Below are 24,878 nucleotides of genomic sequence, written 5' to 3' on the forward strand. Positions count from 1 at the left end.
AACTTAGGGAAAACATAAGGAAAATGTGTGGGTGTATGAGTTTGCACATGTCTGTAAGCTATAATAGATATGCAGATAGAAAAGCAAGTGCTTGTGGACATGTGGTTTTGTGTCAGCTATGAATTTTATTCATCAGCTATTTAACACTAGATTTACACACTTTAAAAAACTAATTCTGACTCATTCGAGGGAGCCTTTATCAGCTATTTTATAATGATTTCATTTACTGATCCAATTACAAACTAAATTGAATCCTATCCACTAACACAGGTTAAAGTGTTTTTATTATGCACAGCTGTTTGATGTCTCCAGGTGTGGGCGCGCACAACAAGGACGGAAATTAATTAAGCAAGACGTGGGAGATGGTTGCAGCCGTATGTTATGTGCTTGTCAGCCAGGGGAGACGCATGTCAAACACTGCTTGATTAGTTGCAGCACGATTTCCTCCGACTCGCAGCAGGCACGCCGCTGAGTGACTCGGGAACTACGGCTGCAGAGCCTTGGCTTCAGTCTCTAATCGCTTCTGTGCTTTTCCAGTGGCACTACGTATTGATACACCTAGTACTAAAATTGCCCTAGGAGTTTCCTGATGTACAGAACTATTATATAGGAACGTGATAAAAAACCTGCTCTAACGACATTTATATTGAGCATCTTGTCATTCTTTAGCATCGTGTCGTCCTTTAGCGTTAGCATCTTTAGCATTCTTGCAGTATCCTGATTTTTATGTTAATGGCAAGGGCCACCAGCCATGGAAAGGAAAAGATTTTAATCTGATACCTGGTAATTTTTATCTTTTATCTATATTTGTGCTGATACAGTTGCCAGGCACAGGTGCTGTCTTGTAGCACTCAAGCCTTTCTTCTAGGTGTGGAAGCCGTAGTCATAAAAATAGTGCGTAGAAGCACTAGGTACATGATTTGAAGGAACAAACACAATTATCAAATACAATTAAGTTTTCTTATATTTATAGAAAACTGTTACAAGTGTTTCTTGCACAGAGTGAAAAAAGGTAAAAAAAAGAAAATAATGAAAATTGATGAATATTGTGTTCACGCCCTTGTTACTACAAGGACAATAGTTTGCTTGTAGGCATGCTGTGAATCGGAAAATTCGATGAAGTATTAGAATTAATCTTTCTCTGTCAACAGTTTGCTAATCATAGGGATTCAAGAAAACACAAATACATAAACTTTCTTTATCATGAAAGAGTGTCCTCCATCTCAATCTCAAAGGTGAAACAAAAACCGCTATTACTGTAGTGGGGGAGGTATTTCTCTTCAACACATAATGTGAACGATAAGGTAATGTGCATACTATGTTTTTTAATATAGTGTCCTATATCCTTATATAGGGATATCCCTAGGGATATAATGTCCTGTGTCCCTATGTTGAGGGACATCTCCTCCGTCATCTGCTCCAAGAGGTCATGTAATAGTGCATTTATAACTGCAAACCTTTGGGAGCTCTTTAAATCTCAGAATCTGCTAATATATTTTCAAAGAACTTCAGCTGTAGTATCCACGAAATTGGGCCACGTTGATTAGTGATCTGTATCAGTGCCATTTACCAAGGGCTTCTTTAGCTGTGTTACCTGAATACTAGCTTCATTGGGATAGTCCAGAAGAGGGAGCTTGAAATTAAAGAGTGAAGAGATTTAAAAGTGCCAGAAGTAATAAATTGTTCAAATATGGGAACTTTGTTATGGTGACCCTTTATCATTGCTGGAATTTGCTTCGTATTAATAACAACAGAGATTTATTTTGAGGATAGTAGTTATTCTTGTGGTGTTGTGTTTCTGGCCCGCTAGAAGCAATTTTCTTTCGGCTATTCAGTTGAAATACTTACCTTTTTCAGCATGGTATCAGATGTTGCTTTTCTAGAATGTTTGAGAAAGAGACAAGTAATTAATTATGCAGAAACTGTAACTCATATATACTCATCTGTGGCTTAAAGGGCCATCCTTTAGTCAGCTCAAATACACTGACCTCGTTTTGGTGACACCTGGGATGAATTTGGCCCCCTCTGTCTGAAGTACATGGTTTGTCATTGTGCTAAGCGTTTCCTCAGGTCACTTCTATGATGCCAACTCATACGAGTAACGCCTTTGACTTTGTTACAGTGCCCTTCTGTGCTTCTAATAATAATATATTTGGAGTTTTCTCAAAGTAAAAGCTTCAGTAGCATATGCTTACAGCAATGCTGTATTCTTACAGTGCATAACCTCCTTAAATGTCTCTATCTTTACGTTAGAGTCCGGTACCTGCTGGCTGAGGAAAGAGTTCCTAATCACTGTCCTCTACCTACTAAACCAGAAAGAAGCCTGTGTAGTCTAGTATCTGTGTTTCTCTCTCTGTGTATATATATATATATATATATATGCACATCGTAACCAAGTAGGAATTTTATTGACCCAGGTTTCTCTGTGGGTTTTTTTGGCTTGTTTGTTTTTCTTCTGGCATTTAAATTTTTTCCCTATCTTGAATCTTAGTTCCAAGATAAAAATCTTGAGAATGCTCACACGCAGAAAACAAGCAAACAAATATTAAGTTCAACTGAAGTATCATTTCCAACAATGCCTCATTTTGATTTTAACCTTTTATTAAGGAACTTAATTTAGAAGTGATTTCATAGTGAAAAGTAGATCCTCTGAAGATATCACAGTAGGACATTTAGACAGTTTCAAAACTTTTAAAACATTTTCAATGGGAAGTGACATCAGCCCTTTTCCACAGGAATATTCAGTTTCAGCAAACTGTTTTATTCCCTCCAAAAAAAGGTTACCTGATTTCTAATCAAGGCCTCCTGATAGGTGCAGACTTTGTGGGTGAGCGGTGGTATTAGTGGTGTGAAGTTGGGGTACAGTCTCCTTGCAGTTATTCATGCAGAAGCACGCAGATACTCCTACATCAGTACACAGAGAGCATATTTTCCGTGCATTATGCATGGGATTTCCTCCAGCTGGCCTCCTGACTCATGCTCCCCCGCCTCCCCCATGTCTGCGGCTGAGCGCAGGACCACCTCATCTCTCCCACTGGGAAAAGCTTGGTGCCAAACCCTGGGCTCCTGGCAGGCGGAAGGGGCTTCCTGACATCCCTACTCCAACCTCCTGCTCAAAGCAGGTCTGGTCAGAGTTGGCTGCTCTAATGAAAAGCCTTGCCCAGTTGAGTTGGGAAACAATTCCCTTCCCTGGGCCCCTCTTCCAGTGTTTGACCACCCTCATAGTGATTTTTTTTTTTCTTTATATCAGGTGTTAATTTCCTCTGTTCCCCTTTGTGTCTGTTGCCTTAACATCCTTCCACTGTGCACCTCTAAGAAAAGTCTGGCTCTGTTTTCTCTACACCCTCCCATTAAGCACTTGTAGACAGCAATACAAGCTCCCTGATCATCTTTGGAAGACAATAAACACAGTTCTCCCACCTGCTCTTCATCTGCTGTATGCTCCAGGTCCTGGACCATTTTGGTGGCCACTGTGGACTCGCTCCAGTTTGTCAGTGTCTTTCTTGTATAGGGAGCCCAGAACTGGACATGGTACTCCAGGCTCTTACAAGGGCTGAACAGAGGGAAATAATCAATTCCTTCAACCTGCTGGCTACACTCCCATTGAAACAGCTCAGTCTGTAGTTGTCCTTGAAGTACAAACTGTATAAACCTATGAAACTGGTCTGCCATGAACGCCTCTGGAGAGCTGCCCTGTGTTCAACTGGGTCTGCTAGAAGGGGTGCTCTGTGGCTGCAGCCTGGCGTTAGCCACAACGTGGTATGGGACTTAATGTGTGCACATTGTGTAATGTCCTCTACCTCCCGGCATCTGTCGTGTGCCTTGCCACGGGGCTTCTTATGCAAACAGGCTGATGGGCCTGGAACTTCCCTCAACCTTGTGAAAGGTTAGGTAGAGATGATAGTGAGAAATGGACCCGAGCTACATTTCCACCGAGCCCTGCCTCTTGGACAAGCATGGTATAACCAAGGCCTTGGCAGCATGACTTCAAGGAAATGGTGCTTCTGAGGAGTGGATGGGAGGAAAAGAGGCCAAGGCAAAAGTGGTGGGGTAGGGTGTGGGATTGGACCTTGTCACTTTTGAGCCACAAGGCTCAGTCCCCTTTTTTGCCTCTTACTGCAGTAGGCCATGGCAGGTGGTTTTCCAGATGAAGATCCCTGCAGAAACTCTTTGAAAGCTCTTGTTAACATGTGGAAGATGACATGAACTATTGACACACAGATGTATAGAGTCTGTAAAATGAATTGGTGTTCTGCTTATAAAGTTGCATTCAGTTCCTTCAGTGTAATAATTAATGAACCTATAAAAGGACTTCATAAAACAGTAAGAATGGAAATTATTCTGAAAACAGAAGATGACAACTTTTTATTTCTTTCTGTTTCACATGTCTGTTAGTTATGTGGACTTGTGGCTTAATAAATGTTACGGAATTAGACAAGGTCTTTAAAGTTAACCTGCCATTTAGAATGTCTTCTTATGTCCAATTTCAAAGACTTAAATGGTTATTATAGTAAAATTAATGCATGTCTTAACTGTAATAATAACTGAACATTGGCCATTGTAATGAAGTAATTAAATATTCTCAATTGTTAATAGCTTTGTATGCTGCTATAATTAATTTGTTACTGTCCTAACAGGAAAAGAAATTTACAGAAGCAGATGGGTAATGTTTTTGTTCAGGCTTCAGTACTGACTCCGTTTCTTAGGTACATGCTTGTGACACCACGTATTTGATTATAGCAATTGTAAGCTCACGGCTGTTAATTTTAAATACCTCTAAAAAGAATCTTTTATTTTACCTGGATGCATTGCTTTTCTTCTCAGTAGTCAGTAAATAACAGTAATAGTTTCTTGGTGGTTTCAGCAGTGTACATCAGCAAAGACTTGCAGCGTTCCTAGGAACAAGCAGTATGGGTCGCAGCCTTGTACTTACACATAGCATGGACCCTTGCATTTTATTCAGTGGTAAAGTATTGCATTCATTCCTTCACTACATAGATGTTAATTGAAGCCAGTTTGGTTTAAATTCTGTGCTCTTCATCCTTACAGGGCAGGAGAAGTGGTAGTTAGAACAATTGCTAGAAAGTTGTTATCTTTTCAGGAAATGAATCACAAGAAAATCTTAGACATACATGAAAAAAGAAACTCACTCCCCACCCCCCCGCCCCAACTTTAGAAATCTTAAAATAGTACCCCGATATAAAAGCTACAGCTAAAGAAAGGTGGAGTACTATCAACTCTGTTTACTAAACTTTAAAGGTATGTAAGTAGGAAAGGTTTAAAATGCTGGAATCCTCCTGCTAGCACCGCCTCACTCTGAGAAAATGTTGCATGTCTTTTGCTGAATTGTGCCAAAGCAGCTACGTATCTTTTAAAGCTATCCTCAACAATACAGGGCTTGCTTTGTTTTGCTAGAGAGAGAGCAAAAGAAGAAAAAACTCTGTATAGCGCACACATAGAAGGCTTTCTGAGTCTGCCTGCACAATGAAATTGTTCTGATTGAACTCTTGACAAATTATAACCCGCAGATATAACGAGGATTTTCCATTTTTGCCTAACACGTATACGTTTTGTCTCTTCCATTTTTCCTTTCCTGCAATGCATTCAGCACAGCAAGGGCTGGAAAGAAATCTGATTGTGAAACTGATAAATTGTCTTACATAGTTTCCCTATTTTGGCCATTGCCATGGTCTGGTTCTGAAAGTGCTTGGAATCCTCCTTCTCTCACTTTGTTTTAATAAGCTTCTTCTCAGTTGCCCATTGCCAGTTCTGTATTACCTACAGTGCACATTGTTTTTTTTTTCTGTCTCATATTCTACTTTGACTCCAAGCAGCCTCAGTGTAAAAGCAGATGAGATGATTTCTTATCACTCACTTTTTCTCGTGAGAAAGAGGACCCCCTTGGCCCTGCACTCTCTACCGGCTTCTTCTTAGCACAGTCATTTGCCTCTTGTCAAAAGAGGTCTATAAAATGCTACTGAGTTAAATCAGCAAAGTGTTTAATCATATTTATTTTGCAATCACTGTGATAGACTCTTTGTTGGTCTAACTAGCTGCAGTCTCATTGATTCAAGTGGAGTTTTCCTTCTTTGCATGAAAAGGGAATTGGCTCAACCTGGACAGGAGGCCAGAAGCCATTACAGATGACAGACAGCAGAGGATCAGCCCCTCTGATTTCAGGTCTGATCGCAGTTGTTTGCAATTCTCCTGTACACTCATGGAAGACACTTTATGTGTTACAACTTGCTGCAAGCCTTTGATATCTTTGACCTTTTAAAAAAAGTCTTTTAAATTTTGATATTCCCTATGAAGACAGATGGTATTTTTTGATTGAATAGATAGAGATTTCATGTCTAAACGCATTTCTTGGTTTCACTTCATTGGACTGGTTAACCGCTCTCTGTATGTTCTATGCTGCTCACAATCTTCTCTTGTAATTTGTTTTTGAATGGTATTATTAAAAAAGCTACAAAGAATTAAACATGCAGAAATCCCCCTGGAAAACATTAGTAATGTCCTGTTAGCGTCTCCCTTTAGATCCAAATGTGGATATTTGAGTACATACAGTCCTGCATGCAGCTACACTTCCAAGCCAAAAACTGCCCTTGGTACCTTCTGACTGGAACAAGTGTTAGACTCCAAGTGCCATGAGTAACCAGATGCAGATCCTCTGGAAGTAGGTAGGGAAGCTGTGAAAAAATTGCAAAGCCTGTCAAAAGCTTTGGCTCTGGAGAGAGTGAGAAAGAGCCCTCCAAGTACTGATGCTGAGCCCGGGACACACTGGGTGCAGCGCATCTCTCTTGGTTGCAGTCTCATGAAACAACAGCTGAAATAGCAGAACTGGTGCCCTGTTTTCTTCTTCTGTCCCCTGAATAAGTCACCTGAAAACAGGGCAAACGATACATTTTCAACAAAATAAGGAAATCACTCTGAGCAGTTCTCATTTACAGCACAATCATAAAAATTCTGGCAAAAAGTCAAACAGTTTCCATATCAATTCAGCGCACAGCATTGCTAGCACGGTCGGTGTCAACAGCTAAATAGCTGGTGCAGAGGCAGAAGACAGAGGCTGCTGTGTTCTTGGTGCTGCAGCTCAGACAGAAGATGAAATCATGGTAGTTCAACATTTGGTGACGACTTAACTACTGATTTTCTGGCTTTCTGTTTATGCTGGAATAAAACCTGCTTGCGCTTGAAAAAAATTTTGGTCATTAGGAATCTGTATGCATATGTTTGGCCTTAATTATTTAACAAAACCTTCAAACCCAAGAAATACAACTATCTACTTTTGCGGAGCTGTAGAACATACCTACAGTCTTTGCTTGGTGGTGGGTGGTTGCAGCACTGTATTTGTAAGGGTTTTTTTTTTTTACTGTAATGGTGAGAAAGTGATTTTGAATGTCTTATAAACAGGTGCATGGTACAAGAAAAAAACAACAGGCCATATTTTTGGCCTTGGCCGTATTGTTCATGCCTTTGGCAAGTGCCACTTCTTAACTTAGTATTTAAAGCTTGTTTTCTCTACATAGTACAGACCCAGGACACATGGCTGAAACTGAATATGGAGCATTGGATGTTTATTAGGGAGGTGGAAAATATGACTGTTTATTGTAGTTTCAGATTTTGGCTTGGGTCGGGAACAAATTTTTCAAATTTTCAGAGTATTTTGGTATATTGATCCTTGTGACTTTTTTTTTTTTATTTCAGACATTGAGGATAAAGGCAATAAGAAAAATTTCCAAACAGGTTCTACACCTAGTCTGAATTAAATCAAAAGCCAGATTTCAGACAGTGACCTTAAGCGTTTGGTACTTTAGGAGATGATAATTTCCAGAAGGGTGGGCTTTTTTGGTGGTATTCTGAATGTCCCAGTTCTTGGCTGCCAGACTTGTAGGTTGAGAAACTTTGAGGTTGCCTGCTGATCTGTATCATCTCAGTTCAGAGTCCGTTTAATGAATCTCAACTTAAGCATCCAAAAGCAGAAACACTCCCAACTCATTAATCACTGTGAGAGATCTTGTCCCAACCATTTCAATTAAGAACAAGAGTTCCCTCATAGGAAAACATGATTATGTGTTTCCAGTGACAGTCATGATTTTATTGGTCGCTTACATTTATATATCAAAGATATGCCCTTGTTTCACTTTGGAGATGTAAGTCAACATCACCATGACTTTAGGTACCTTGTATGTCTGTGTGTTCATAGGTGTTTTAGACTGATGGCTGATGACATGTCCTTCAAAGGTCTCTAAAAATCCAAGTCGTGGTCTAACAAGATTAAGACTTTGCTGAAACACATTGTATATGTATATTCTCTACAGCAGAATGTTAGTGTAAAACTGCTGCTGCTGCTAATAGACTTTGGGTTCATTACACTGTCAGCTGAAAGTTTTAGTCGCTGAGTTTTAGAGAGGGTTTTCTTTTTTGGATAAAACCAGAAGGTGTTGTAGAAATGAAATGTAGAGCATTTTGGAGAAGTGTGCAGTGCTATACATAATTTATTGGGCACTGTTTGTGCAGTCAATTGTTAAGTTATAAATAAAATACAGCCTTAAAACAAAGATGAAAGGCTGAAACTGTGGGTAGTTATTTCCTCTGTATTTCTGTTAAAAAAAAAAAAAGGTTTCCATGTTTGTTCAAATAGTCACATTTTGGTTGGGTTATTGATATTCACAGTGTTGTGCCTATTTTTGGAGGTATCGCATTGAAGACTTTCTTCTCTGCCACACAGAGTGCCTCCAATAAATCTTCTGCAGGCTCCAGGACTGTTCTTAAAGCTCTGTGAGGTGCCCAGGCACAGTCACAGGGAAACCACAGGGAGGCAAATGAGCCTCTGTCATACTGAATTTCCATGTCCCAGAGCTACAGAAGAACAGCTTGACTTGCCTCATCAACATAAGGTCCCTCGGTGGCTGTTGCAGTTCAGCACCCACCATCCTGGTAGTTTCCCCCATCCCATCTGAACCTCAGCTCCCATTTCTTTTAGGTGGAGGGCATCGAGGGTTGGCACAGGGACCAGCTCTACAGCCAGCATGAGATGGGTGCTTTCTGCCAACAGGGAAGTCCCTTGAACTGGAGAAATGCTGAACCCATTTAAGATCATTAAAAATCAGTTTAGGATTTAAAAATACAGTCCATATACTTTTCAGAATAATTTATTACAGGTCTTTGCATTGGTGCTCAGAATGAGCTGAGAAAGAGGTTTCTCCTTGGAGCCTTTGAGCAGGCTTTTTATCCATGGTGGAGGTATTTCCTGAATGTGAGTAGGAATAGCATAGCATGGGCCTGGTGGAACAACAAGGATAAAATATTTTGTTGTAGGTCATCGGCTGAGCATCCCTTGCAGGTACTGCGGAGCAGCGGGAGGTGCCTCGTTTGAAATCTCCCACTTCTTCTACAAGTGATTCTGACGCAGAGCTGCAATATTGAGGAAAAACATTCTGGCTGCTGAAGGGGAAAGACATGACCAATTTGAACTTAGGAGTGAAACATTTCCTAGAACTGAGCCTGAGTAAATTCTGGAACAGTTGAACAGGAAATAAGCTAATAATGGGATTTTACAATATGTATTTCCCATATAAGGCATTGAAATGTAGCGTGGGTTTGTTTGCTGATCTTGTGGCTACATTGATGAAAATTTTAGGTTTCTTCACTGTTTGCGCTCTGTTACGATTGTGAGGACTTTGCTCCATTCCAGGCTGAAGCACTTCATCTCGCTGCTGTTATCGGTGGTCCCTGGATGGACCATTCCTAGACCAGACCAGGGAAGAGACTATTTAACAGTTCCTCCTTGCTGCCTTTTGTTTGTGTCGGGGAGTTATTTCCTTCAGCCCTTGAGACTGATGCATAGGAAGGGGAAAAGAGGTGGGGAGTGCCCGTCTCTGCTTCTGAAAATAAGTTCCCCAAAATCTGATGTGGGGAAAGGAAGCCCTGGCTCCATGGAGCCTGCTGTCTCCCTCAATAAACAAAGGACTGGATTTGGGCAAGTTGCCCAAAGTGTTGGTGCAGGGTGCGTTCCCGTCCCAGTGCTCTGCCTGGCCTTTTAAGGATATGTGACAGTATGCTGGAGACCACAGTAAGGTGTGTAATTCAGCGATGATTAATGAGCACAAGGCTCTTCTGCAGCTTCGGTGTTTCTGTAGCATTGGTCAAATTCCCTTCTCACGAGTAACTCGCTAAGATTTCCAGAGTTTGGCTTCTTCTGCACTATGAGTGCGATCTCTTGCCAGCTCTTATGCTACATTAATTTAGAGCCATCTACCTTTCCAAATGTGCTCTGTATTGTGGAACAGGTTTTGCTTGTAAACGCGAGGCCAGATGTTCAGAAGAGGAGAGCTCCCGTTTAGGCATCTAGCAATTACTGCTGTGACACATACCGATTGCAGCTGAAAATCTGAAATCTGTCTGCTTAGACAATAAAATACTCAGGCTGGCTAGTTTGTGCAGTGCTATAAGAAGTGGCTTATATGCATATAATTCAGGAGTCCTTTCAAAATAGCATGCACTGAATTATGGTCTCAGTTTTAAACCACAGCTTGTGCCTAACTAGTTATTTTGATTTCTTGCCAAGCAGGAGCTCATTTTCCAGTTAAAACCAACATTTTCCTGTTCTTTTTCTGGAAAATCTGTTAATGAAGGCTAAATGAAACAATGACGGTAGGTCTACTGGCTAGATAAGAAATAGGTCTGATTCATTAATGGATGTTTCTTTTTTTTTTCCCAGTGACATATTCGATGCCATGTTCCCCGTCACACACATTGCAGGAGAAACAGTCATACAACAGGGTAATTCTTCCTCTCATTGTTTCCCTTGTATGTTTGCTGAGATTGTACAATTCACATCTCTCCATTTGAGATGTGCTTAACAGGGAGAACAGCCATATTCCGAAAGCATCTCAGTGTGCAGCTATATCATACGTACTTGGATGTAGGTCTTCTGCTACATGTGCGGAGGTCTCCTACAAAACCACACTAGTAGATCTCCAGGGTTTCGAAGTGCTGCAGTTAAATGTAGATAAATAGCACTTCAAATTAAAATGTTCATTCCTTAATTGAAGATAGTCAGGAAGTAATCCACAGCTCAGAATGCATAAGGGTGGCACAGGCTAGCTGAGAGTAATTAGAGATGGAAAATATTTTTATGGTTGTTGGGAATATTCAACACCTCATTGTGCTGTATGGTAGTTATCATAGTTATCACACTTGGCAACCTACCTGCGTGCCTGCAGCACGTTGCGGAGGACTTCATTACCCTCAGGCTATATTAAAGCCTCCTGTGTGTTTACAGTGAATGAAGTGTTGAATCATTCAAAAGAGATAAATTAATGCAATTGAAAGATACTAATAGGAAGAAAGCAATATTTTGATTTATGAAGACAAATAGGCAAGGATGTTTCAGAAAATGAATCTCTCTGTAAGTTACCTGGTGTACAAACCTGTGCAAATATGTGCAGGATTAAATATAGAGACAGGAAATTATTTAATAGTTTAGCAGACCTTCAGGAAACAATCACCTTTTGTATTTTACTTCCAGGTGATGAAGGAGACAACTTCTATGTGATTGACCAAGGCGAAGTGGATGTAAGTACACTCTTACAGTATAATATTTATTTTGAAGCTACATAATAAAATTATGTGCTCTGGCACACGGCTTGATCCAGCCATGTGCTGTGGTTCTGCCTCCTGTCTTCCTGAAATAGATTTCACAGGATTGGTCTCATTACTTGGCTTTTGTTAAGTCATTTGTGCATAATTTTATAATTGGCATGTTTTACATCCTAGCTTATTTGTCCATTCCAAGCAGGAAAATATGCTATCAAAACCAAGCAAATGACATTATCTTCAGAACCGTAACCACACCTGGAGGTGTGCAGTCTTTGGCAGAGCAGGCCACCATGCTGGAATGCACCCGAGGGTTCAGATCAACCATAAGGAAAATATTTTCTTTAATCAGTTAGCTTAGCTCATATGTTGGTTTTTTTTTTTTTCCAAATTGAGATACAGCCTCAGGCAGCGAGTTTCATCTTAGAAACCTTAATTTGCTTTTAAAATTAGGTCCAAATATACGAACAATGGAGGATATTAATAAAGCAAGGATTCTTATAAGTGTAAAGTGATCTGTTAGACCACAAAATGTTTACAGGGGTATGCAGTGGTTTAATCAGCAAGTTTTTCAAAAGAAGCTTCTTTCTGAACCTGCCTTCCAAATCATAATCTATTCACCTCTTACCATTTTTATCCTCTATGAAACTCACCCTTCTGCAGTTTTGCTACAAGTTCCTCATTTGGCTGAATTTTCTACAGACATCTTATGTATCCACAGTTGTCGGACAGGACAGGCTTCCTCATTAGCAACGTTGCTCTTCAGATGCCCAGATGAGTTTTGTTTGGCATATTTCAAGAAGAAAGTGATTTATTTTAAATCTGGGCAGGAGGCATACAGTTATTTTAGTGAAAGTTATTTTTTTTAGCAGTCTGTTTGTGTCAAGAGACCATCTAATTGGTATTGTTGGGAATTGAGAAACCTCACATGCGGCCTCTGCCTCTGGAAGTTGCTCCTCAGGAAATCCGTCTGACTCACTGTTCCTATCAGGCATACCTCTCAATAGCAAACATTGCCACATCCACAGGGCCAGAAAATAAAAGAGCAATATTTATAGAATAGCGCTAAAATTTAGTTTTAAAATAATTGTTTAGGGCCCAATACTGAGCTTAATGAGTTCACTGGCTTTGAATCAGACCCACAAGCGTATGTAAATGCACATATTGAAGTTGTAGATTAATCCTCTTTAAAAATAATTTGTCCTCGCTCAAAACCTTTAGGAAAGCTTTCTTCAGCATTTGGCTCAGGGATAGTGGGGGACATTAGAAAAAAGTCTGCAAAACCCTTACAATTAATTTCAAAAAAGGTAACCTTCCGTATGCACGTATTGCTCTCACAAAGCAGTGACAAAACGGGGAAAATAAATGTCCAGGGCCTAGCCAGCTTTGTGTCTGCTTGTAAAACCATTGCGCGAGGTGGTTTGTGCATTTTCTGTCCCTGGTAGTTGTCACTAATGGCCAAGGTGGCTATGGGTCTGCAAATGTTAGAAGGGACTTGTTTAGTGCACCCGTTGCTGTTTTCTCTGTTGGGTAAGATGGCATCATAGTTCCTTTCCCAGGTGTATCCCGGCATCTACTCAGAAACACCTTTACTACATCATGTTAGTTGTATATCAGAGGTTCTCTGTGGTTCTCTGTGGTTTTGTGGGAAGTTGAAATCCTTTCATAAATAATCCTGACCAGGAATGGCCCAAGAAGAGATACGTGTCCAGCTCATTTTTCATCTTCATTGATGGTTTCATGGGTTCATGAAAGTCTTTTGCAGAATAACCTTATATTTCCCAGAACAATTCAGAGACCTGTGAGGCTTCTGAGATAGGATATGGGGTAAAATTTGAAAAAGCACAACAGTGACTAAATGGCCTCAGTGCCACTGCATTGCAATTACACGTAGGCTCTTAACCTGTATAGATGGTTTTGAAAATTTTATCCCTGATTTAACAAGCTAAGCACCAATCCTTCTTTAAGCACATGAGCAATTCTGTTGACTTCAGTGGGACTTGCTGCTTTGCTAAATGAAGAGCACAGCTTTGTTTTACGCTGTTAGAGTTGAAGGCAGAAATTTTCTTTGTATTCTGAGTAATTTGCAGTCCTCCAGTCAGTTCTGTATGATACAGGATATACATTTTTCCTGCCTTGTCTTTGAGACTTGCAACAGCAGATTTTCTAAGGAATGAATGAAATAACTGTGTTTCTTTGAGTAGATTGCAACTTTGATTTCACGAGCATTCTCAAGCCCTACTCCCCTAATTGCTAAAATCAGCCTATAGCTGCTAGGACAGATCAAACTGACCCACAATAATGTCATCCTGACACTTCTCAGATACACCTATGGACAGTTTTCTGGCATGACCTGTGGGACAAATACATCCCAACAAGAATTAAGAGGTGCCATTTGGACTGAGCTTATTCCAGGGACAACCAAAGCTCCTGACCTCCTAAGTCTTGCAAAACTCCTCTGTGACCAGATCTCATGCTGTCCTGCTTCAACATCCCGCTTTCTTCATCCTGCTGCGCCTTACCACTGCTCTCCCTATCTCCTCAGCTAGGTGCTCTCTCCTTCCTAAGCTTTTCATATATCTTCAGCCAAAACACATGCTGAATTCCTTTGAAAGATGCTGTGGAAGGCACAAGAAGTGTTCGCTCATCCAGGAACGCGTTGCAACTACACCCTGGGAGCTACAGAAGTTACCTACATTAACTGCCTTTGCTGGGAAGCTGCAGGAAGGCGAGACCGTTTTCACACCATAGAGTAAAGTCTGTACCAGGGCACTTAGAGCAGAGTCACTTACTCCTGTATAAGGCAGCAGCTCCCAAACCCCATGGGTGTGCACTATTGCACCGTATATAGTGCTCCCCAGAAAAGAGTTCTTCCACTTTCTGGGCAGCAGTGCTGAAATCCTTATTGTCTGAAGAAAATCCAGGCTGCTAGTAAGCGAGCTGCAGTTCATTTAAGCCCTGCCAGATACTTTTTTGGCATGCTTCCACCCTTCTCCAAGAAAAAAGGCGACTTGGAGAGTAGACAATTGACCCCGAGACTTAAAGCCTCAAGCCATTTTCTGCCTAGTTCAGCCAGTGTTGGCATATGCATGGAGGCTTTTAACCCCTGGCCAGGCTATCTCCCTTCATCGTTTCCGTGATTGCACTGAAGTGGCAGGTATACCAGGACTGGTGGATTCAAGGAGCAATTTACTCTGAGAACCTCCTGAGTGATAAGCACCCAGGGTTTCCGTACACATGCAAAGATACATGTAAAGGAGATTGCAATTGCCATCATAAAATTCCCATCCCCTGGAAGAAAGTTGTGGCAAAAGTGGAAAAAAAAAAAAAAAAAATCTATCAACTGAGCAATCAAAACCAAACAGAAACCACCATCAAAGCCAGAATAACAAAATCAGTCTGTGGTGTTTTGAGTTTAAAAAAATGCAACATTTAAAAGTAATTTACTATTAAGAGTTTTGGCTTAGGCACCCCAAAGAATAAAAGCATTCTAATATTTTCCCTTAAAATAATCTGAGTCAAATTAGAAGTACAATAAAGTATTTTTACATATAATAACACTTTATCCTCAACTCTTGCACTTTCTTAGGGTAGAAACAAGCCTTATTAGCATAGAATAAAGTATCTGTACCTTTCCTTCTTGGTATTGCTATGAACAGCCAAAGAAGACTCAATACCCTTCTGTTGGCAGGCACACTTAACATGGGCTCTGGGCCAAGGGAGAAGGGCACAAATTTTCAGACATAAAAGAAAGATTTTTAGAAATCAGAAGAGGTAGGTTTTAGAGAAGCTGGGGTTTTCCTCTCATGTGCTGTATACTACAAAACAGGAAAACTTTGAACAGAGCTGGCATTGGATGGGAAAAGACATTATAGCAATCTCAGTTGTAGTCTTCCTCCTTAGCACTTCAGGGTTGAGGGGAATTGTTAACTCATGACCCAGCCCTGCAGATGGATAAAGTTTATACTAGGTAGATGATGGCCTGAGGTTTGAAGTCTTAGAGGTCAATTGTCTACCGGAAGCTTTTCTGCTCAGACAAATATGAGCGTACGCCAAAAAGTAGCTGGCACAGAGCTTAAATTATAGTTTCCAGTAAAGATGTTGAAAGTACCTGCTAAAGTATGTGTCTTGCAAAAATCTCTAATCCATATTTCTAAATATAAAAATGACTTCCTGTTTATTATTTTAATCTTACAACCTCACATTTTTTTACTTTAAAAAGCACTGTCAACTACCCTTTTAAAACAGATATATTTTTTTTAGACTCAACGACTTCCTATTCTATTTAATGTCACAGCAACTTTCTCTACAGTCATTCTCAGGTTTTCTTCTTGTAGAACAGCAGCTGAACTATAGTATGGTGAAAATCAAAACGAACACTTTTCAGTATTTTTTCTTAAATAGTTCTGTGTTTACTGTATAGATCTATATGTGAAGCTCTACATTAATGTTGTGGACAATAGATAAGATTATCTTTTGATTATAAGTAAAATCTTGAAGCCCTAATTCATATATAGAAACTGTCTAATTTGTTTATACAAAGATGAAAATTACATGGTGGTTTATGTGAGAATACAATTGGATTTTAAAACCAGTTATATTTTATGGTTAGATTCCATAGCTTGCTTTTGATTTTAATTCTTCCATTATTAATGATCTTTCTAATTTCAGAAGAATGGTTTTTGAAATTTGAAACAGAGCATTTTAAAGTTTGGAGTTTTTCAGCCTGAATTTTTGAGGATTCTCAAGGCAGTCTCCAAGTTTGTATATTTATACTTAAGAAAAGCAAATTCATACTACAAATAAAGCACTGGCTTTATTTGAGAAAACTACCCACATATAAATATCCTTCATGTCTAAGGCTTGCTTATTTTTCCAAGAATAAATAAACTTCATCTTCATTTTTGGGTAACAAATACTAAGGCTTGACAAGACACAAAGCACAAATTATTACAAACAGATCCGAGGGAAGAGATTGAACATCTAAAAGTCACAATGCCTGGAACAAGCGAGATTGTCCACATAGGTCACAAAGTGGCAGCAAAAACAAAATAATGCTAAAAGTTAACTTGAAATCAGCGATACAAAATTAAAGTAAATTCACTCCAATGAAGCTCAGAGATAAATGTTCATATCCTGCCTTCAAAGCAAAAGGGCTGTGTTACTGCTGGTGGTAAGGTTGCTTTGTGCTTCTCTACACAACACGAAGATGAGTGATGCCAAGATGCGTTCCTGTTGCATTGAGCATTGTGTGACTCATTGCCTTTTCTCTCACAGTTAGCGCCTATGTATATCGCAGCCCATGAAGAAGGGAACTGCTGATGTTCACAGAAGACTTTTCCCACTTGCCTCCTAAAAAAATAATGAAGTGAAGCAAGTTGTGTGATTTTCAAGCCCACAAAAATTTCAGTGCTCGTACTACATGATAGAAAAGAATAGAAATCTAAAATACTTTTGATCTGTGGGAAGTAGGTGGTCCTGATGGCTTGGTCATATTCGGGCACCTGCAGTTCTGCATTCCTCCTCAGCTGCATGAAAGAAGAATGTTACAGCTATTAGGGAGCTGTGATCAGTGGCAGGTCAAGTAACAATTAGGAATAATTCACTTACGTACTTGCCACTTCAGTGAGAGTTCACAAAAGTGTAAAATTGCCTGAGCCAAAACCTCAGCCCAGCATTTTTTAGGATAAAGAAGGAGATCATCTGAGCTGCTGCCATCTAACATTGGCTTTCATAAGCTGTTCTGAGCCTAAAATAGCTTTACTTCCCACACCTTACAAACAGAGCTACTTTCCTTTCTACTTCTTTTCTTAAATCTATTTTAAAGGGATTTATAGTGGAGCCAAACTCTCTGTTAAAGGGCAGAATGGCTTTGTAATGTGCCATCAATGCACTTCAACTTCATCATGAAGACGAAAGTTGATTGTTGACATAGGCCTTTGCAGAGAATGAAGTGCAATGGTTTTCCTCCTAGAAAACAACATATATTCTCAAGATGTTTTCTGTTCTGGAGATTGATATTGGAAATGGCATTTTTATTGGTGGAGTGAATGTTGGGCCCAAAGACTGTCAGATCAGTGATTTGGTTTCATCTCAGAGTACTTTAAATCTGACACCCTTAAGATGGAGGAATGGCCGTTTGCATAAACTGTTTACAGGCGAGATTTCAAACACATTTTGGGGAGTCTTGTCGAGTAAGACAGCAAAGTTAAAGAAGTCTTAGAGCAGTTTAGTAGTAGCCTCTCTGTATAACAACTGTGCAACAGTAAATGTCCATCCTTCACTTGCTCTACCTTGAGTTTTACCAGTGTAATTCCCCTCTCTGGGCTGCAGTCATATCATACATACTGCTTTAACAAGAAATGTCACTATATTGCTTAAAAAAATACGTGTTGGAATGAGTTTATTTCCCGCTTATAATTCAGACCCTTCTGCAATAGCAAAACCTGTGCTTTTCAACCAAAGAGCATGTAGAAACACGTGTATTTTTGGTGTGCTGAAAAAGAGTCATTCAGGATGTGGTCCAAAACTCACTGGAATTATTAGATTTTCCTCATCGTCCCTGACACTTTTTCCTGAGAACATGAATTACTGTACTGTAGCAAAACCTGGGTGCATACAGTGAAATCCCCACAGACAGGGGCTAGCCCTACATTCAAATATGCACCTGGACAATTTTGCAATGGAATAATTGAGTTTAAAAATTTTCATACATGCTCGTTATGTTACAAGCATTTCAGAATCCTAATTTTATTCATCCATTTCTCCTGCTTTTGTCACAGAAAAAGATCCAGGAGCCACAGTATTGTCTGCTTGTTTCACCAGGAAAGTGCTTGGGTTTGCCTGGCTTTTTCAGAAGTTTTATTTGCTTTCATTTTTTTTCATCATGAGGGGAATCAAAAGTAGATTCAGCGTTTTGTGAGATTTGCTTTCTGCAGTGAGTGTAAAAGTTTGAAAGGAAATGCTGTTGTTATTCTCTTGTGTGATATTCTCCTATGTGACATTCATTCTGTCATGGCAAAGAAATGAAGCTATAGCTTTTGTGGCTTGAGCTCTTTCTTGGCAGTCTGCTACCACCTGCTTGTTTGGGCTTATTTTTACCCTTTATTTCAGCCCCTTGATCCTCAGATGCTCTAGGAACACCAAGAGCCACAACATTGCCTGGAATTCAGCAGTGGTGCTAAAACTGCTCCTTTTCAGCTGATGCCTAAGAGGTCTCGTGATCAGCTGAACTGCTCCATGGCCTCATCCATCTCCTACTGAACCAGCATTTTACTGACCTCAGTAGGAGCTGGATCAGTTCTTAATTGAATTTTGGGAAGATAAATTGGGATTGATTCCAGCTGTAGTTTGCAATATGCCTTTTCATCATAAAATGAAGATAGAAGAAAAATTAATACTGACAGTTTGTTGAGTTTTGACCCCAGTTCATTTATTTTGATCACTGTCTTTTCTCATGCCCAGCTTGAGCATGGCTCTAATTCATATATTTTTTAAAAAATGCTTGTCTGTTACTCAGTAATTGGTAATAGGTTATGGTCTTTTCCTTCGCCATAGTTTTCTGCTTAAGATGATAATACTTGTGTATTTTCTTCACATTGTTTCTATTCACGAAGCTTCCAAACGGATGAAATTAATTCTGGTTGATTTCTGCTGTTACTGGTCTGTCACAGACTGGGATATATTCTGCACTGGGTAAATGCGCACTGCCTTTCCTACCCTCTAAGCTCACAGACACATTAACAGAATGAAAAGGGTTTATTGTGTAGGTTTATAGCAGTGAGCCCACAAGCAAGCTGCAGAATACACAATCCATACCAGTCTTTGAATACTCTATTATGTCTTATGAGCTGTATAGTGAGGAAAATGCAGCCCAGCAGAAAGCACCTGCACGAGTTACCCTTTCTCCAGTGAAGGCTTTACACAGCACTCAAGTGTAGGATCTCTTCTCAAATTAGGCTTCATCCAGGAAAAATACTGTGGTAGTGGTATCAATCCAAACTGTGCTTCAAGAGGATATGTTGGCTGTGGGTCAAATACTACTTCCTAAGTTTTATAGAGCTGATCTTAAAGACAAAGGGTAATTCTGCATACAGTTTCTGCAGTCCAGAGCACTTAGAAGTCTTCACTAAGGGAGAAAGAGATCTCAATATTTATATTTAAATGGTTGTTGGAGGCACCAGGCTTATGGAAGGAAGAAAATAACTCTTTTTCAAAAGACATTTCCCTGTTTTGACTGTTTTTCATGTCATGGCCATGGTGCTTTTCAGCAAACCTCATTAAACATATCAACAAATCTCCTTCCTTTCAAGTTTGTCAGCATTAATAAAAAGCCAAAGTTGTGACAGTTCTGCTTGTTGACTGTCTGAGCCTTGAACACAAAAGGGAAAACATGATGCCAGTTAACCATGGGAGCTGAGAACTTGGAGAGTAAATGCAATCATTGTACTGAAGCAAGATGACTTGAAATTCTGTCCACAAAGCAGGTTGTTGCCCTCTTTGGGGACCAACTGCGGAAACTGTTACGCTCTTGTTTCCTTGTCCCCAGCGTTAGCCATCAGAAAGGAAATGGCTAATAGCTTTTCAGGTAACTGGCAGTAGGAGGAAAACTGCAACTAAGTCCTCAAACTGGTTTTGCTTCTTGTTTTGTCTGGCGCTGTGGTAGGTTTATGTCAACGGGGAGTGGGTCACCAGCATCGGAGAAGGAGGCAGCTTCGGAGAGCTGGCGTTGATCTATGGAACACCCCGGGCTGCCACTGTCAAGGCTAAGACAGATCTCAAGCTCTGGGGCATCGACAGAGACAGCTACAGACGCATTTTAATGGTAAGTTTATGGAGAAGGGCTTGTTAATGAAGTTGGTATTTTTTACGTTCTTTTGTAGTGCCAGCACTTCTGTTCTGTGTTCAGAGTGCACTGATGATAGAAGGCTGCACAGTCTGTGTTTCTGCATAAAAGAGGGAGGGCATGACAATAACATTGAGTAACTAAATTAAGTGAGCTGAAGGAAAAAGGGACAAGATTCAGCAGAAAGGCGCTGAGTCAGAAATGCAATTGAATAACATTATGCATAACTATTATACATGAATGAAAACCTCAGGAGGCCTCCGTTACCCATCGAGGCTTTGCAAATCCTCTTCTTACCGTGAACCTCAAAATGTCTTTCAGCACTACCGCTTGCCTAAGAAGCCTTTGTCTGAACTTGTATTACACTCTTCAAGGCAGGCACTACAAGGTAAATCCAGCTCTTCTAAAAAAATAAAAGTCTCGGCTGGACTGTGCCCTCCATCTTCATTAGCCAGCACACAGCCACACATATCTATCACAGGATGGTAGCTGCAGAGTCCCTGCTAATGATTCATTGCTCTGCTCCTTTCAAACTCCCTCATCTCTGCAGTAAAGCTCAAGAAACCTTCTGGGCACCTGGGGGGTGTGCCAGCTTATGGATTTGCTGTTGGTTCTTGAGTGGTGAGTTTATAGAAACTTTGACAGATAATTAACTTTAGCAATGTCATAACTTTCTTTTATGAGTTTGTTTCTGATGTCTATGTGCATATCTTCCTTCGCTATAAAGTATTCCTTTCTTTTTGATAATTAACAGACGTAACTCTATGTAAAGCTTCTTTCTCAATAGGACTTGTCTCTAAAAGCTGCATTGTTTCATTCTGATCTGAAGGAAATTACACTATGCTCTCAGAATAGTAGAGGAGTGTGTGAGATCATCTGTATTTACAGTGGATGTCATAGATAACAGAAAAATTAGCAGAAGAATTGAGTAGATTTTACACTTAAATGATTAGTTCTTAAGCAACAGAGTGTAAGAGTGGTCTTTATGTTGTGTGATGACTGTTGGATGTCTGTATGAAGCATTGCTGGTTTCCACTTTGTATTTCATGGGCTGAGTTCTGTATCACATGAACGAACATCACACTGACATCTAAGGGAGTGCCTCTGATGGAAATTTACTCTATCCCAAAATATTCGGCCTGATTGCTCCAAGACAAAATAGGGGAATAATGATGAGAAGTGTACTGTCTTCTCCCTTGTGCGTAAGCAGAATGAATAGTTTTTGAATGCTTCCCAGTGGGGGGAAGCAGACAGTAGTAACTGAGACCTTTCTACAAGGTATTTCTAAAACGTGGAGCAGTAGAAATTCCTAACGGATTTAAGAGGCACACTCAACTTGTTTGTCCCATGTCCTCCATGGATGCAATGGAAGGGTGTCTGGGATAACTGTGCGATGAACCTGCATGCTGCAAGGAGGAATCCAAGGTATAAGAGAGGAGGAACGTAGGAGGGAAGTAGATGTCAGGACAAACCACATATTCCTTGGCTTTTTAAGCATAGCTTTTTACAGCTGCCTGTACACTTGCTACTAAAGAATTGAAGGGACAGATTCACAGGCCTTGTAGCCTGGAGGTAATTTCAGTTTTAGCGTTGATGAAAATAGTGGTACCTAACATCATCCAACCCTGTGAGCTTTCAGGTTTGGTCATGTGTCCACTACCATCTGATAGCAGCCTTCAGAAGATGAATATTTGATGCAGAGACAGGATTTTACTAAAAGGGTTTAAAGTCCCAAGTGGAAGAGACTGTGTTTTTAATGCTGGCTTTAGCTGTACATACAACTCGAATATTACAGATACACTTCTGTTTGATTCTAGTGTAGGGCTAAGTGCTTTGCAAACTAATTTACATATCCTCTGAACCAGTGACTGCTGTGCCTTACCTAGCAAGCTCAGTTTCTGCAGTTGATGAGACCTTTAACTTAACAGGGAGGTATTTTCTCTCCCTCTCTCTCTTCTGTGTTTTTTTTACAGTTGGGGTCATTAAAAAATGGTGGTCTGTTGCATTACATCGGATACCCAGATAGTGTAATGGTAGTATTCCCAACACTTAGATAGGAAATATTTCAGGTAGCATGGTGAATTAATTGCTGCAGGTGTAGAAAATGTCCAATTTTAAGTGCTGTCCACGGTGAATGCTATTTATCCATTCCAGACTACATGAATGCTGTCATCTTTTTACTTATTTGTAGGCGCAGCATGGATAATTCTTTTGCTGTAGGTGAAATGAGACACCTGTCTCTCTGCATTCGTGTGAGGGCAGGTTACGGTGGCTCTCTGCACATTTCCTCAAGCTTAAGAATTAATTACATCACGTTTCAGTGGCTGCATTTCATACTTGAAGCTAACTCCACCATTACGTGGCTGAGTACAGTTCTGTTGTACTCAGTTTCAAGATGTAGCTGCCTTTCAAGTCCCAGAAACGTGGTTTCCTGCCATTTAGCCCCTAACCTAATGTTTCTAGAAAGTTGCTGGATATTTTGGGTGTAGAAATGCTTCTGCCTTTAAATAAGAGGTAGTACTGTTTAGGATATCTTTTGAAGTATCATTTAAGATGGTTTTAAAACTTGAGAGCGAGCAGGTTTTTCTTTGTAATTTTGTGTTTGCAAATACTTCTGTCCAAGGAATCAATGACCTTTTCGTCCTAAAGATATGTTTTTTTTTTTTCTGTAGACAGAAAAAGCCCCTCCATAACCTGAGATAGTTTTTTCTTTCATCTGCATTCCTTCCTGGCCTTGACCAGCCCCATGTTTTGTCAGTCTAGTGTTGAAATTTTATTCAAGTTGCAAATATTTATTTGCAAATCATGCCTTCAGACCCACACTTGCCAAAAAGATTTTATCCTGTCATGAGACACTTGACTCTCTACCTCATTTCTCCTTGCAGGCTGTTTTTAGTTCTTTGCTTCGCATTTAGTAATTTCTAGTTTGCATTTCTGCTTAGTGCCATTTTCCCCACTGATATGTCTCGTTGGTCCTGACTTGTTTATGGAATGAATCAAATGCATCTCAGGAGGTTTGGGAGTTTTAATTTTCCTTTTTTTTGGATGGACAAAGCCTGATGCAAAAAGTTCCTGCTGGCCTTTAGTTACACTTGTCATCCATTTATTATTTAGCCTGTCCCAAAGGAAGTTTTTTAAAATAGATATATTTCTTTATATTTCATAGTCTCAACTTAAGTACCCTGATGGTTTGAAGGTCACATTCAAGTTTGTTTTAGCAGCTGTGATGATTATAAATGTTGGGATAGTTCTTTTTGTCAGGATTTGCAGTCAAATTGCTTGGTTTTCACTGCAGTCCTTGACAAAGTGTTATACCATGAAATTCATTGTGCTAGATGGGTTACAAAAACCCACTTCAACATGTTCCCCCCTCAGTACTCACAGCTTATCTGTCTGTCTGTGTGTTCCATTTATTTCATAAAATTATCTGTGCTGAATTGCATACTTTTCACTCTTGCAAATTTTTGTATGTATATATTCTCTGTGTGCACACCCAAGAGCACACACACATTTTCTGTATATGTTCTGTATTTATTTACCTACATTCTTCTGGGAGAGATGCAAAGGAATTTTTTGCCACAGGATTCTCATGTAATTCAGTTGCTGAAATGTTGCTACTCTCTTCTTTGCAATTGGGATTCAAGAGCGTCACGGAGTGGGGAACATCCCAGGGTAGTACAATATTTGTATTCTAAATATAGCAAATACCACAAATACCAGAGAAGCAAATGTCTGTATCCCAACATCAGACTGATCCCCCAGACAATTCAGTTCCCAGACTGAGGAAATTTGAAGTATTAATTTCTTGTAATTTCTTCTTTAAGAAGGCTTGATTCAGGATAGTTTAACTATCCTCTAGTGCCCGTGGTCCAAGGTACCTGGCTCTGAGAGCAGAGTCGCATGGGATACAATACTTTTTGCCTATTTGGCAAACTTTGCTTACAGAAAGTGAGTTGTAATATTGGGATGTGAGTCATGACAAATCAAGGTTAGTCAGTTCCTAATGTTATGCCTCATTTTATTTATGCTATTTTGGCTTTGTTTTACCATCATTACACAGCTTTGAACCTGAGAACAAGTTCTTTAACAAGTGCCTTTTTCTACGTAAGTAAAATAAAGTCAGAAGGACTTTGTGTTGCCATAAAACGTAGGTTGCGTCGTGGTCGAAACATAAAGCAAATCCAAAGCCTGCAATCCATCCAACATCTGTGCAACGTAGCACCGGGATCTTGCGGGCTGTGCTGTTTTCGTGGCCAGTATGCACGATGACTCTTTCTTTCATGCTCCTGTAAGAATGTACAGCCAAAGCATCATTCAATATCAGGTTTATGCAGGGATTAAACGGGGCTGGAGCAGTCCAGAAGGCCATTCCGGCACCTCCTGCCAGGATAACTTTTTGTTTGGAACTTGAGCCGTGCTTTGCCTTTCGGTA

At 40.0% G+C, this 24,878-nt stretch overlaps 1 protein-coding gene across 1 annotated transcript in view; it reads left to right on the forward strand.

The window, feature by feature from the left end:
• Positions 1-24,878, forward strand: part of PRKAR1B (protein kinase cAMP-dependent type I regulatory subunit beta) — a 99,186-nt gene that overhangs the window by 47,755 nt on the left and 26,553 nt on the right. Inside the window, exons 4-6 of the mRNA XM_086472968.1 lie at positions 10,724-10,785; positions 11,534-11,580; positions 20,267-20,425. Of these exons, the coding sequence (XP_086329094.1) occupies positions 10,724-10,785; positions 11,534-11,580; positions 20,267-20,425 (268 nt within the window). The remainder of the gene's footprint in view (positions 1-10,723; positions 10,786-11,533; positions 11,581-20,266; positions 20,426-24,878) is intronic.

Source organism: Leptosomus discolor, chromosome 14 (assembly GCF_034619465.1).
Source record: "Leptosomus discolor isolate bLepDis1 chromosome 14, bLepDis1.hap2, whole genome shotgun sequence".
Classification (NCBI taxonomy): Eukaryota; Metazoa; Chordata; class Aves; order Leptosomiformes; family Leptosomidae; genus Leptosomus; species Leptosomus discolor.